Raw genomic sequence first — 14,651 nt, forward strand, 5'->3', positions numbered from 1 at the left:
ATAATCTGGTAAATTTATAGTTTATGCATTGATAATTGATTGTTGTCTTTCATCCCGAAAAGTTATTTAATGGTGAACCTACGCCCCAGGCTTTATTTTATTGATATTCTCTTAGTTTTAATTGCTTAGTTTAATTATTTCCCTTAAATTAATTAATATAAAATCCTATTTGTTACTTGATAATATAGATTATAATAATTTATTAGGAATAAAAGAACATTGTTTTCCTGTGTATTCGACCCTACTTCCCTATCTATTTTATTTAGTGGTTTTAGGAATTACTTTTGATTAGGTGATACGACTTTAGCCTTTCAAAATTTGGCGCCGTTGCCGGGTGTAGACATCTACTTTTGGTCCCCTATCCTGACTAGAAATGCTATGACGATAAATAATTCCATCTTTTGTGCTAGATTGAAGTGAGGAATGCTTATGGACCATTGATTAAGGCTTAACCACATAAAACAACTAGCTTGACCCAAAATGAAATGAACCAAAGCTTGTTAATACTAAGCCTGATCAACAATTAGGCCTAATCTCGAGATTAAACCTAGTTTGACGAATTTAGAAGCACCTAGGTTAAAACTTAGAGTTGTTGTAGGAAAAACTGTGCGCAACTCAAGGAGTCGCGCTGGCCTAGCGCGTGCAACTCACAAGGTACTTAAGGAATTGACTTTAAAATGGGATCAAGATGAGCTACAAGGAAGAAACAAAGCATCCCGGCGCGCCTTCGGAGAGGGCACGCAACAATCAGGCTTGTCGCGGGTGCTCCGCTTTCCGTCGCGGGCGCTCTAGCCTTTTGTACATTTTTACCAAAAACGAGGCAAGAACTAGCCGCGGGCGTGGCAATATTGGAGAGGGCGTGCAGTTTTGGAGAGACCGCGCACCCCTAGGTCAGCTTGGGAGCAGGGAATCTAACGCGCCCTCACTACGGGCACGGCCTCAAACGCTGCAACCGCGACACTTGCCCAAATAGCCCGCGGAGTTTGTTAGCTTTCCGTACCCATATTTCCGCGGGCGCTCAGCTATCTCGAGAGGGCGCGCACGACTTATTTTTCTTATTTGCTTATATATACTCTTGTAATTCCCTTTTATGAACCAACTTTTAATAATTCATTAGCTTAATTTTTAGAGAGAGAATTTAGAGAGAAACTAGAGAGAGAAGTTGTAAACTCAATCATTTGATCTGTAATTCAATCCATTTCAAGTTTGATTCTCTTTTGATCTTCAATTTTGTAAGAATTCCTTTCTTCTTGCCTTTAGTCATTTCCTTTAATTCTTGTTGTTGATGAAATTTCAATTTAATTTTGTTTGTTTGAACTTGTTTAGCTTGATTGATTAGAGTTTTGATTTGATTTACAACTATGAATATGATGATGATTAGTTTAGTATTGTTCTTCAATTTCAACATGCTTAGTGTGTAGATTCTTTGCTAGGGTGAAGGGGAAGCATGCATGAATGATGGATGATTTCTAATTTGGGGATTTTGATTGATTGAATGTTGTAATTAAATTGATTAGTAGATTTGTCCATATGTTTGGCTTCATAGGAGTGATCAACCTTGATTTCTAAGCAAGATTACGTACATTGTACTTCCTAATGACATGAACACTTTGGGGATTGCATTTATTGATTGATTTTGAATTGTGATTCTCTTTGTTAGTCACTCATAGAGGAAACCTAGTTTGACTTCTAGGAGATAACCTTTTTGACTCTTTCAATTGCAATTGCTACTAGTCCTTACACTATTTCAATTAATTTGATTTCCCTTGATTGGCATTTCTATCTTGATTGCATGTGGATTCTAATCCCTATTGTTTTTGATATTAAATTTCTATATTGTTTAGTTCCTTGAGACTATAGCTATACACTTCTACACTCTTTTCGAAGCAGCTTAACACATAGACTATAGTATTTGACCCTTCATTCCTCGTGGATCGACATGGACTTGCCCCTATACTAGGAGAAGGTTTGGTTATAAATTTTTTGACTTGGGAAGGCTAGACTATGTTTCAAAATAGGTTCAAGCAATTTCCTCCCCAACTAATGACAACAAGATTGTTTTAAAGCTATTCAAGAAGATCATCTTCCCAAGGTTTGGAGTTCCAAGAGCGGTGATTAGTGACAATGGGTCACACTTTGTGCATCACGCTTTGCAAAAGATGTTGAGGAAGCATGGGATACATCAACGATTTGGCCTTCCTTATCATCCAGAAACTAATTGATTAGTTGAGGTACCTAATCGTCAAATCAAGTTAATTCTTGAAAAGACGGTTGCAAAGAATAGAAAGGATTGGTCAGAGAAGTTGGATGATGCTCTTTGGGCCTGTCAAACGGCTTTCAAGACCCCCTATAGGCACTACTCTATATCGCCTTGTCTATGGAAAATCATGCCATTTTTCGGTGGAACTTGAGCAGCGTGCTCTTTGGACGATCAAGAAAATCAACTTTGATTTAGCAAGTGCGGGAGAGCAACGGTGGTTGGATCTTCATGAGCTAGAGGAGCTTAGGCTAGATGCATATGATTGTGCTAGCTCCTACAAGGCTCGTTCTAAGGAAGTGCATGATAAGCTTATTGAGAAAAAAGAGTTTTGTGTTGGTGACAAGGTCCTCCTCTACAATTCCAAAATGAAGTTGTTCCCCGGAAAACTTATGTCTAGATGGAGTGGTCCATTCTTGGTTCAAAGTGTTCTCCCTAATGGTGTGGTGGAAATATCTTCGTTGGATTCCTCTTCCTTTTTCAAAGTCAATGCCCATAGGCTCAAACGATATTTTGATGGTGTTTTTGTTGGCCTCATTCACATGATGATCCTATACAACCCACCTTGATAGGTGGAGGACGTCGAGCTAACGACGTTAAACAGCAGCGCTTACGGGAGGCAACCCGGATTCTCATCTCTTTTCTCTTTTCTCTTTGCTCTTTTCTTTTCTTTCCTTTATTTTCTCTTATTTGCCTTTTTCTTTATTATTTTTCTTGTGTTGGTTTCATTGTAGGTTGATTCAAAGTACAAGTGAGCTCTTATGTTGAGGATTGAAGATGAATGTTAAAAGGAATTGAAGTGATTTGGTTAAATCAGGGGAGCGGCGTCTCCACACCATCGGAGCGGCCGCGAAATGTTTAACGCATGAAAGTGAAAAAAGGAGGCAAATTGTAGCCGCGGGTGCGGCTGAAAATGGAGCGGGCGCAGCAATTTTGGCACGGGCGCGACCACCAGTCAAGTCCAAAAGTGAAAAATCCAGGCAAGAAGTAGCCGCGGGCCGACCGCGAGCGCGGCGATATTGTAGCGGCCGCGGGACTTCTGGAGCGGTCGTGGTAGTTTTGCAGGAAAAAAATTTAGGAAATGAGGCAGGAACCCATCGTGGGTGCCCCACAGGCTGACCGCGAGCACGTCGAATCCGACCGCGGGTGCGGCGAGCTGGGTTGCGATTTTAAACCCGGTTCTTCTTTCTCTCTCCTCTTATTTCACTCATCTTATTCCTTATTTACTCCTCTTTCTCTCTCTTCCTCCTCTCACAAACCCTACCCCCTAATTCACAAACATTCATCATTTTCTTCAAATTTTCAATCATAAACTACCAAAATTAATCTATTTTCTCCATATTCAACTTCTTTACTTCAAATTTCTCGCAATTTTCCGTCGAAATTCATATTCATTGCACTTCTTGGGTTCCTTCAAGGGTGAGCATGAGATTGCTTTTGGGATTAATTTGAGGCTTCAACTTTGGTATAATCCTAATCTTTGTTTTATTTTCGTCAACTTCCATTGATTATTATGCATAGATTTTGATTCTTCATGGTTGTTTGATAATTTGATGATTGTGGATGGTATCCTTGTGATTTTGGATTATGACGTGTGTATGATTTGATTATTGATGTATTAATTGTTGCTATTGGATGTTGTTGTTTGGATTTTAGTTGGTGATTTGTTGCAACAGGTACTTTGTAGTTTTGGGTGGATGTTTGAAGGAGTGTTATGGGAGTATTGGTTGTAGTAGTATTGCTAATGGTGGTGCTAGGTGTTGTTCTTGGTGGTAGTATTGGTTGTTCTTGGGAGTTTTGATTTGTTTGTGCTTTGGCTAAGTGTTGTTCAAGGTGATAAAAATGAATGTGTTTAGAAAAAGGAAGAGTAGCAAGCATACTCCTAGCCAAACCGCTGACAAATTTTCTCAAGGCCAATCTTCTCAAGGCCAACCTTCTCAAGCTCAAGAAAATGCTCCACCTCCACCTCTTCACCCACTCAAATTCTTTAACCGCTCCAAACACAACCCCATATACAACAAAATGAAGGAGAGGTAATTTAGACCATCTCGCCATTACTTTCAACCCGACATGATCAAATTAGGGATTGATGATGATCTTAGGATCCTCTTCAATAATCTTCGCTTGGGTTCATTTGTTGATTCTTGTTATCGCACTTATCTTGAGCCCACCATCGAATTCTTCTCCACCTTTGAGTACAATGCGGTGGGGGACTATGACCACAAAATAACCTTCTAACTCTTCAATGTAAAACAAACCATGAACCTCCATGACTTCAATGTTGCCCTTGGATTCAATCCAAATGCCTACAACCTAGCTCCCCTCTATTCTAACCCGAATGGCTACAATGAGTTTGCTTGGTGGAGGGCTATTTCTAGGAAAGATGAATTTAACTCCAAATCCTCCATTGCAAGGGAAATTATTCATCCGACCCTTCGGATATTGCATAGGATCCTCGAGTATGCAATTTTTAATAAACAAGATCTTAGGAAGCTTACTAGGGAGGAGATCTTGTGTTTATAGATGGCCATGAATGAGGAGTATGGGCCAAGTGTGAATTTCAGGTATATATTCGTGGAGTGTTGTATATCCTTGATCAAGGGAAGGAAGACCGGGGAGATCCATTGTGGGGCCATGGTCACAAGGTTGGTAAAGTATTTTAATCAAGAGGACTTCCTAAGGTCTTACACTCTAATTGGTGGGAGTGAGGAGTTGTACTTGGATTTTGAATTACTCCATAACTTGGGTTTCACTATTGGTACCCAAAATCCGGATGTCTATTCATGGCTTGTGCGAAAGGAGCACTATTGTTTGCTCCCAAACCTGACTTCCACCTCAATCACTAGGGCGGCTAGGAATGTTTGGAAGATGCCCAAGGACAACGCTCGAGTAGAAGTTCTAATGGGAGAGGGTGATGAGGAAGATGGAGACGATGATGATGGTGAGGATGATGATGATGATGATGGTGGTGATGAGGAAAAACAACAACGACAACAACGACGACAACGACAACGGCAACCCCAACAACAGCAACAACAATTTCCTCAAGGTATGCATGATTATGAGCAACAATTTCGGAACATGAGCCTTGCAATGCAAGGTCTCTATGAGACACAACAAGGCATGTTCCTATAATAGCAAGCCCTTTATGAGGCAAGCATAAACCGGAGCGAAGTTACCCCCACGGTCAATCACTCATATTGGTCGCCACAACACTGTCCCGTACCGACTTGCGGGGGTGACAACAAGCCAACATATGCCAATTGGCAAGGTGACGCATATCCAAGGCATCAAAATCATCATTTTATTATTTATATTTATTTTTATTGAATCGTCTATTAATCATGAAGTTGAGTGGCGTCAATCCTAAAGTTACGCATGATTAATCGAATAAGAATTGGAGTAGAATTAGTAGATTGATAAGATATTATTTCTAATATTATTAGAAGATAAATTTTGTTATTTAGGATTACTATTTAGTATTTATATCTTATATATTTTATTTTATCTTTTAGTTATCCTAACGGCATGGGATGTTTGCCTATAAATTTTCTTTATTTTCATTATTGAAGGCAGAGAAGTTTTGAGTTATAATTGATCAATTCGTATGAATTGTTTTAGCAAGAGAATTGCATATGATATTTTGCTAAGAAAGCTACCAATATAGTTGTTATTTATTCTTGGTTAGATTAAATAGCTTCATATCCCCGAATTTCCTGAAGAGCCCATACAAATACGCATCAAATTGGTGTGGTTGTTGCTACTGCTGTTAGGCGAGGAAAATGGTGCACTTCTTGATGTTTCGTGCCAAAATATTGTTGAAATCGGGCCTAATAAAAATCAATTTTGTAGGTCAGATTGTTTGGCTTTGTTCTCGTTCATTTCCAAAGCTTTTGAGGTGATTCTTTTTTCAAATTAGTTAACTTTTTTCTAGGTTTTACTTGCAAAATTTGACAATATTTTCGAGGAGCATAGATATTAAACTGGATTCGTTTTTGGCAACTGGTAAAAAATCAAACTAATCTGGCAGTGTTGAGAAAAAAATAAACTACAACCATTTGGCTTTGATTTTTTTGCTGAATTTTTGGCCGAGTATTGTAGACATATATGGATAGCATCATACAAAATTTCAGAAGTTTTTGAGGTGATTTGATTTGGTTTTTATCCTCAAACTTTTAATCAATTTCTAGACTGGTTTTGTGTGTTTTCTTATTCAGTTAAACATGGTGAATCAAGCTGAACTCACGGCATTGTTGGATGAGCTCAAGAAAATTAATGCTCGATTGGATAAGTTGGAAGAAGTTACTGCGACACTCCAGCAAGAACTACATAACCGTGACTTAACTCCGCACATACGCAATCACACAGTTGACGAGATCAAACCTGACGATTTGCCCACTTTTGAAGGCGATGGAGACCTGAAAACTAATCTTGATTAGGAACGAAGGTCAGACCATCTCTTTAGGTAAAAGAACCTAGATGACACTAAGAGGTTCACTATGCTATCCTCAAACTGACCAAGTATGCATCTCTTTGGTTCGAATCCTTTCAAAACCAACGGGAACTAGATGGGAAAGCACTGTTGGGTTTCGTAGTGTCCAACGCTACGTGGAAGAGAAACCCACCCAAGACCCATTCACTAATTAAAGAAACTAAATATTTAATCACATAATTAACAACATAAAAGAGAGAAAGGGAAATGACATTCTTACCCTCGACGCGTGCTTCGCTCATATAGAGCTCGGACTTCAAAGCCTTAGCTCCGCAAGCGCGAGAGCCTCCGACGGAGTCCACCCTCGAGACCCAACCCGAACGGCCTCTACCCTGGAGGTTATCCGGGGCTAGACCAAGATAAGACTAGAGTATTACGAACTTAGAGGTTTTCTCACCTAAAGGGAGAAGCCTCATTGAGTTCAACTCAAGTGTCCCTTCCCAATCCCACATGATGGGTATTTATAGGGAAGGGAGCTCTTGAACTTCAATCTCCCATCCATGTAGGGAGAGTTGGTAAAATGCATTTTATCCAATTTATTTTTGATTCAAAAATCAAATTGAAATGCAAGTGAATCAACAAATGACAAGCGTCAAGAGGTGAGCAAAGGGTTAGATGAGGACCACAAGGGGAACCATTCTCCCCTTTCTCCCCAAGCAAACCCACACGCAGATGCCACTCACATGCATATCCAACCACACACACATGTGCTACACGCACACGTTGTGCTGGCATTGCTAGCTTTCACTAGCTAGCTGCTGCTTGCGCTATGCGTTACACAGCTCGCACAGCCCACAACATACGTGCATGATGGGCATTGACACAAGGCTTGGTTGGCTGCCAGCCCTGCTGTGCGGCACAGCCAGCACACGCACAGGCCAGCTTGTGTGCTGGACCTTGTGATGTACGGCATTGCTGCTCGCATGGCCTAGCATGCTTGCTAGGTCCTCGCTGCCGATAAGGCACCTGCTTCCACTCCTCTACTAGCCCAACCATGCGTGCTGGTGCTAGCTAGCATGCGATTAGGCGTAGTAGCCCCACTTGCATGCTCGCGCAGCAAGTCTAGCAAGTACATGCATGCTTGGCTTGCGGCATAGCCATGTATGCGGTTGCTTCCCTATGCTAGCCTAGCCTTCGCATGTCTAGGCCAATGCGAAGCTATGACTTATATTAAACTTGTCATTTGCTTGATTTCTCGTCTCGTCGAATTCTAAACTCGACTGACTTGCGGCGCTCTATTTCGACGCTCTAAGTTCGATATCCGACGTCTTTGTTCGTAATACTCTAACGACTCATTTAATCCTTTGGATTGATTCATCACCTCGGATCGGTTACTCGATTAGGTGTGACCCAAAGGGTTCAGTCAAGATTAAGCTGTAATATTAATTACACATCAATATTACTGATCGGAAGCGGCCTCCACCTAGGCATTCCAATCACTTGACCTCACTGAAGGATTAACTTTCTAATAATTTTGAACCCTCTATCGGAATAATACACTTGTTGGAAGGACACAATTCCTCTCAATCTCCCACTTGTCCATCCGGACAAGTGTGCAAATGGTGTATAACCCATTTCCTATGTCACTTAATGTCTCTTCATGAACTATAAGGTAAGATTCTTCGTCATCCTTACTATGTCTAGAAGTGTTTCTCGATTTGCATATGATTTCTTAAATCCATCTGAGCACGACCATGCATTTTCAGAGTCTCGCTCTTCTAGAGGCCTTGTAAACAACAAAGACATATACCCTATTGTTAATAGGGGGACATTCCCAGTCTTGCACAGTTAGCTTCCCTTACTAAGAGGACCTAGTCGCCCTAGTGTTGCCGTTATAATCCCCATTTACGGCAGAAGTTTGAGAACATCAAAACGGACTAGTACTTAAACAAGAGAACTTACAATACTCATGATCGAGGAAAAAGGTTCCGATAGCTAAAATGAGAAATATACTTATGACGACTTTTAATCTCTTAAAGTATTCTCATAGGTCGACCCAGTATAGTTCCAAACCAATACCTATGCAAATGATTTATGACAATCATGTCCTCGTAGCATAAGAAACGGTACTATAAATCATACTACACACTAATCTCAAGTGGTGATTACACTAGTAGAAATTTTGATATAAGCACCCCCCTTTAGCACCAGTTCTTGAAAACCGGTGCCAAAAGAAATGGGCGGGATTGGAAAATTCAAAGTTGGCACTGGTTCCAACCAAAATCGGTGCCAACTAATCTAATTTGCACCGGTTCAAACTAGTGCCAACCAAAAAAAAAACACAAAAAAAAATAAAAAACGAGGAAAGCAATAGAGTTGGCACTGGTTTGTCTTAAACCAGTGCCAACTACAGTAGTTAGCACCGGTTTGAACCGATGCCATTAAAAAAAACCGGGCTTCTCATATTTTTTCTTCTTCTTTTCTTTCCCCCTGATTTTTCAACTTGTTGTTTCCCTCGTTCTCACCTTCTCTTCCAGGCCACCACCTCCGAATTCCCACCTTCTCCATTGAAGCCGTTTTTTAGCTCTCGCACTCCATTGAAGCAGCTGCATGCACCTCCTTCTCTCTCCATATCTCTCCTCCATTGAACTCGTGCTCTCTATTCTCCATTGAAATGCATTATGAGTTTTCTCGCCTCCATTGAAGCAGCTTCGAGGTAAGATTTGGGCCATTGTGGTCTTCTTAATCTACCGAATTTCTTCGCAACCTAGGGTTTGTAGTTGATTTGGTTTTCAATTTTGTAATTTTAGGTATCTGGTTTTATTTCTATTTTTTGTCAAACAAAATAAGTAGGAGAAGGAGAGAGTAGGTCCTACACGCCGCCACTCACCCTTCGCCGGCCACCCTCCGTTCCCCTCAGCCGTCCTTCGTGCGTCGACTACCGACCACCAGGTAATTTTTCTGATATTTTTCCTTAACACTAGATATCTTATTCTAACTATTGATCGGATTTTAAGGGTTTATCAGTTATCACCTTCTTCATCTTCTTAATAACTTCAACCATTTTGTAATTAGGGTGGAATTTCTCTTTCTTCAACAAGATTTCACTGCAAAAAATGGAGTTTTGGGAATTATAAATCATGGGAAGAAGAAATTTACTGGAAGAATTATCATTTTGCTCATTTCTCTCTCATTTTACCCACTAATTTTCATCATCGTCTCGTAAGTATTCCTTATTTAATTAAATTATTGCATATTATTTATTTAATATTAAGAGTATTTATTTTATTCCATTGCTTTACTTTGATCTTGTAAAATAAACTACAATTAAATTGCCAATGTACTAGTATTTTTATTGCTGATTTTTCTTCATTTTGGTTTCACCATAGTTTATTATGATTATAAATGTGTTATTCCTATATTTTTCTCAAGGGTTTGTGAGTTGACTATGGTCAAGGTTTTTTTTTAAGGGTTTATCAGTTATCACTATGACAAGGATTTTTAATTAGATGCGTAAAAAAGTGACCCGACTCAACCTAAAAGTAATCCGATCAATATTTCGACATAAATGGACAAAATAACTCACAGGTTTTACATGATGTCAGGAACCCTCATGTTAATGCTCATAATGGCTACATCTCTTTTCTTGCATTGTAATTAAATGCATATTTTATTCCTACTGTAGGTTATGGGGAAAGGCATGTTGGTTATCATTTCCGATTCTGGAAAGCTCTCTTTTCTAACATTTTGTAATGAAATTCACAGGTTCTACTCTCATCTAGAGCCTTCCTCTATGAATTCTCCTCTGCTTTTTAATAGAAAAATTGGATGTATTTATAGTTTCTCGTTGTGTGAACTAATTATGGTTTAGTTGGTGACCTATATTTGTGCTTCCGCTGACTGATTAGGTTCTTTCTAGTGACTCATGTTCAACTTTCAATCCCTGGCAACTTAAGACACCAGATTGGTAGAATGCTTGTTGTTGATGCCTTGTAAGTATTTTCTTTGGAGTTATTGCAATGTAATTTTGTCACCTCTTCATAGCCATATTTGGAGACTATATCCAGGCCATCCTTTGCCCTGATTCAAATGTAGGGTGCCTCATCAATAATTAGATTCTTGTGTGTATTGATTTATTTTCGGTTGGCTACATAATTTTCACCCTTGTTTGTATTAATTTATTTAAGCGAACACCTCTTTTCATGCTATGTTTGAGAATAACATGGTTATTACTTTGCTGCGACTGGATTTTCTTAGGTATGACTTACAACACTCTGGAGTTTATGACATCATTGGAAAACATGAAGATTCAGCAACTTGCATTGAGTATTCTCCAGAAACAGGTGAGTAGTATTTGGTAGAGAAATTGATGTGATAAAAATTAGTTTAGGAGGAAAATGCTTTGTGGTATGGTTTTATGATAATTTAGGCGTTATGTGTTAAGTCAGTAGAACCAAAAAGTTTTCATAATTCCTGTCTTGGTTTGTAATTGTTAAATTTTGTACTTGTATGCTTTTATGTGGATTTAATGTTGAAATAGCTTAAATGAAAGGTTAGTTAATCAGAGTGTTATTTTCCCATTACTAAGGATCAGACACAGTAACAAGTGAAAATCATATTAATAAGCACATTTATGAGAGTTATCAATAATATCATAATCCACATTAAACCAGTGATACTAAAATTTAGTAATCTGAAGTCCCAAAACCAATTCGAAATGACAATGGTTTGACATAGCTAGATAAAACAACGAAAATTAAACAACAATGAGTAGTGATGGTCACTAATTTATAAATTGAGGGCAGTTTTAACATTCTTCTATCCTGGAAACATAGGATAGTTCTTTTAGCTTTGCGTTGTATTTTGGTCTTTTGGTCCAATTATTCATTTTGAGTTTTTTGGTGTTTTTTGTTTGAGTTTTTTGGTGTTTTTTGTTGTTTATGTTATTTCAGTATGTTTGGTTGAGCTATTTCTGTAGATACATTATGTGGAATATGGATGTTTTAGGTCTATTCCCTCTGCAGGCGCACAAGTTTTATGGTGTTCAGGATCCTCTGGCACAAGAGTGTTTTGAGGCTATTAAGTCTGCAAAAAGTCCTGAAGAAGCAGCCAGGATAGGAAGGAAAATGCAGAGACGAAGACCAGACCTGGTATGTTTCATTTTCTAGAGTTTAATGAAATCTTCAAAACTACTAGTCTGGCTCTATAATTGTGATGTTACTATGATTTTCTCTTGTGTCTAAATTGTAAAAGGAAATGTTTAATCTCATCCTGTCCATTTTGGAATGTCGGAATTGAAGATCATATTTTGAATCCTTCTTAGGGGACCACTGCCAGTAGAAGCTGAATTTTCAGGATTCAGACTTGGACAGTATCTTGAGCTGTCAGCAATCTAGCATAAATTCCCAATTTCTTTACAATTTGCTGTATTCGGTTTGTATGTATGCCTGGATAGTGAAATTCATACTCCGTATATGCAAGCTAGCCATTATAACCTCATAAGTAAATACAGTTGTGGAGTTCTTCAGTTGTGCTCCATCAATCAAGGTTTTCCTCTTTCTTCTATTTCAGTTGTTCTCTTTATTCTTGAGTTTGTGTGTTTGTTTAGTGTTATTAGTGTATTACACTTGCACAACACTTGGTCATACAGTCTCTGGACTAGAGTTCTAGATTATGAAATTTGACTGTTGAATTTTGTGTTGTCTTTTTAGGTTGCAGAATCACTTGGTCATACAGTCCTTGGATGGCGTCCTGTCCAAACTCATAATTCGGGACTTGGTAAGTCTACTCTGATGACTAAACCAGTGGTTGAACAGGTGTTTCTAACACTAACCCCTCGATCCAAAGCAGACCTTGAACAGCAGGGATTTTAACTGTTTTAGCTCCTGTTGCCCTGGGTTTTCTAATTTTGTTTTTTATCAATTGAAGTATGTTTTAGCTCCATTGATCTATTTGGTTATTGATTTTGTAGTATTGGATTTGAATGAAATGTGTCTTGTTTGTTTGTTTTTTTGTTTGAAATAATTTGATTCTATATGTTTTATGATATTGCATCTGGGTTTTTAATTTTGGAATATTTGAAGTGTATGCTGTTTATATAACAAAGAATGATTTTCTTGGGTGAAGGGTTTAATTGGGGTTTTAAGGTCAGGTTACTAATTTCTCTTTTATAAAAAAGAATGATGAACATGAGTGGCTTCCTACTTTCCAGCTTTCCGCCGCCGGGTTTCTAATTTTAATTCATGGACATGCTATTGTTCTGTTTGTGGGTTTTAGATTTTTCCCAAAAACTCTGTTATATGGAAAGTTGGTTCCTTTAGGTTTCTTTGATATTTAATTTTGTTGACAACCTCTTTTATAATTGGTCCGGTTTCTCGAGGCTGAGTACTCGTTTGTCTTAGGTTATTAAGTGCGTTGATGGAATGAGTATTTTTTTTAGGCAGAGAAATTAATATCCTTTTAGAATTGGGTGTTTTGGGATTTTCAAGATTATTGCAGCATGGACACATAGTTGTCAATATATCAATGTATCACCGACGAAGGAAATTTTAAGCAGAAAACAAGAGTTTATGTGTTTTCTGATTATGTTATTGAGCATCAAGCGTATTTATTATAACATTCATGACCAGTGCAGTGAGTTATGCAATGGAAGAACATTGATTTTCTGATTGTTTTGTTTTTCTTCTAATTTGATATTTGTGTTTTTGGGATATATGGTTATATCTTTCTGAGCATGACATATAGATCTTTGTTTGTTGTAGGATATGCGGTTTTATCTTTCAGAGCATGAAAAATTCAGAGATTTTGGGAATGAACAAGCTCTCATCTGGCATGAGACTAACATCCCTTATGCAATCTGGAAACCTGAGAGTACTAGGACCTTGTCCTTAAATTATCAGCCTTCTGAGGTGATTTTATATTTTTCAAATACGAATAGTTATACTATCCTATGAATTAGCACCATATTTAATTTTTAGAACGTTTTTAATCCATATCATTCTTTTAGCTGGGAGTTTCTTTTGTTGAATACTTGAATGCTCCTATTTTAACTTTTGCTTGGTGTTACATTTTATCTCCAGGGATTTCTCTGAGCTGCTGGTTGTTGTGTTACTTTAGGCTGGACTGCTAGTTTCTGGTCCTCCTGCTGTCTGGTTTCTGTTGCTGGTTCTGTCTATGCACTGCTGCTGCTGGTTCCTTCTCTGCTTTGCCAGCTGCTGCTGTTTTTGGCTCTGTTTACTCTGGTTGCTGTTGTGATGTTCTCTGCCTGGTGCTATGTGCCTGCTTTTGGTTGCTGCTGTTGTCCTGCTGGGCTTGAGGGTTGGCGCAGTGTGTTGGCTGGTTCCTTCTTCCTCTGTTCAGTTGCTAGTGTGGAGCGGTCTTAGATATTTTCGTTCCTTGCTTTGATTTTTTTTGGACGAAAATTGTAATATACAGCCTTTTTTAATGCAAATATGTAACTTTATATATATATGTTAATGTTTCTATATCAATTTAAGTGAAAAAAATGAAAAAAAAAAAAAAAAAAAGTTTTTTTTTTTTAATTTTTTAGGGGTATTTTTGGCACCGGTTTTGACCAGGATCGGTGGCAAAAGTTTTAAAAAAAATTTTTTGACACTTTTGGCACCGGTTCAAAGCAAGAACCAGTGCCTAAGTGGGGTTTTTTGCACCGGTTCTTTCTTTGAACCGGGCAATAGTATTGAAAAAAAAAAAAATTTGCGCCATAACCGGTGCCAAATGCTTTAGTTTGCACCGGTTTTGAACCGGTGCCAAATTTTCATGGATTTGGCATCCCTCAAATGCCCAACGGTTCAAAACCGGTGCCAAAGGGGGGGTTTGAACCGGTGCCTTTTTATCTTTTTCATCTAGTGTTAATCGTCCATCATTTAAATAATGACCTTGATTAGGGATAATTTTCGATTGTAATATGCATTGTTCACTTAACAGGTGTTTCTTTATCCAAGA

The 14,651-nt window shown here is 38.5% G+C and overlaps 2 protein-coding genes across 3 annotated transcripts; both read left to right on the forward strand.

The window, feature by feature from the left end:
* Nucleotides 1-2,310: 2,310 nt before the first annotated feature.
* LOC110716875 lies at nucleotides 2,311-2,826 on the forward strand. The gene has a single exon (XM_021895527.1). The coding sequence runs from the start codon at nucleotides 2,311-2,313 to the stop codon at nucleotides 2,824-2,826; it is 516 nt and encodes a 171-aa protein (XP_021751219.1).
* A 7,203-nt stretch (nucleotides 2,827-10,029) lies between these two features.
* LOC110716977 lies at nucleotides 10,030-14,155 on the forward strand. 2 transcript variants are annotated; one of them, XM_021895624.1, is made up of 8 exons: nucleotides 10,368-10,454; nucleotides 10,598-10,681; nucleotides 10,947-11,032; nucleotides 11,697-11,839; nucleotides 12,013-12,236; nucleotides 12,401-12,467; nucleotides 13,451-13,597; nucleotides 13,769-14,155. In XM_021895624.1, exons 1-5 carry the CDS (start codon nucleotides 10,378-10,380, stop codon nucleotides 12,034-12,036), a joined length of 414 nt encoding a protein of 137 aa, XP_021751316.1. In that variant the 5' UTR covers nucleotides 10,368-10,377; the 3' UTR covers nucleotides 12,037-12,236; nucleotides 12,401-12,467; nucleotides 13,451-13,597; nucleotides 13,769-14,155. The 2 variants fall into 2 exon arrangements, 1 of the variants encoding a protein (XP_021751316.1); XR_002510650.1 differs by lacking the exon at nucleotides 10,368-10,454 and adding an exon at nucleotides 10,030-10,160 and having other exon boundaries at nucleotides 10,455-10,681; nucleotides 11,714-12,236.
* The last annotated feature ends 496 nt before the right edge of the window (nucleotides 14,156-14,651 follow it).

Source organism: Chenopodium quinoa, unplaced genomic scaffold (genome assembly GCF_001683475.1).
Source record: "Chenopodium quinoa cultivar QQ74 unplaced genomic scaffold, ASM168347v1, whole genome shotgun sequence".
In the NCBI taxonomy this organism is placed as follows: domain Eukaryota; kingdom Viridiplantae; phylum Streptophyta; class Magnoliopsida; order Caryophyllales; family Amaranthaceae; genus Chenopodium; species Chenopodium quinoa.

Coding starts and splice junctions, on each gene's coding strand:
- LOC110716977 (XM_021895624.1), top strand. CDS start 10,378: ATGGGGAAAGGCATGTTGGTTATCATTTCCGATTCTGGAAAGCTCTCT. Junction 11,033..11,696: donor TGAGTATTCTCCAGAAACAG/GTGAGTAGTATT, acceptor TGGATGTTTTAG/GTCTATTCCCTCTGCAGGCG. Junction 11,840..12,012: donor AGAGACGAAGACCAGACCTG/GTATGTTTCATT, acceptor AATCCTTCTTAG/GGGACCACTGCCAGTAGAAG.
- LOC110716875 (XM_021895527.1), top strand. CDS start 2,311: ATGCTCTTTGGGCCTGTCAAACGGCTTTCAAGACCCCCTATAGGCACT.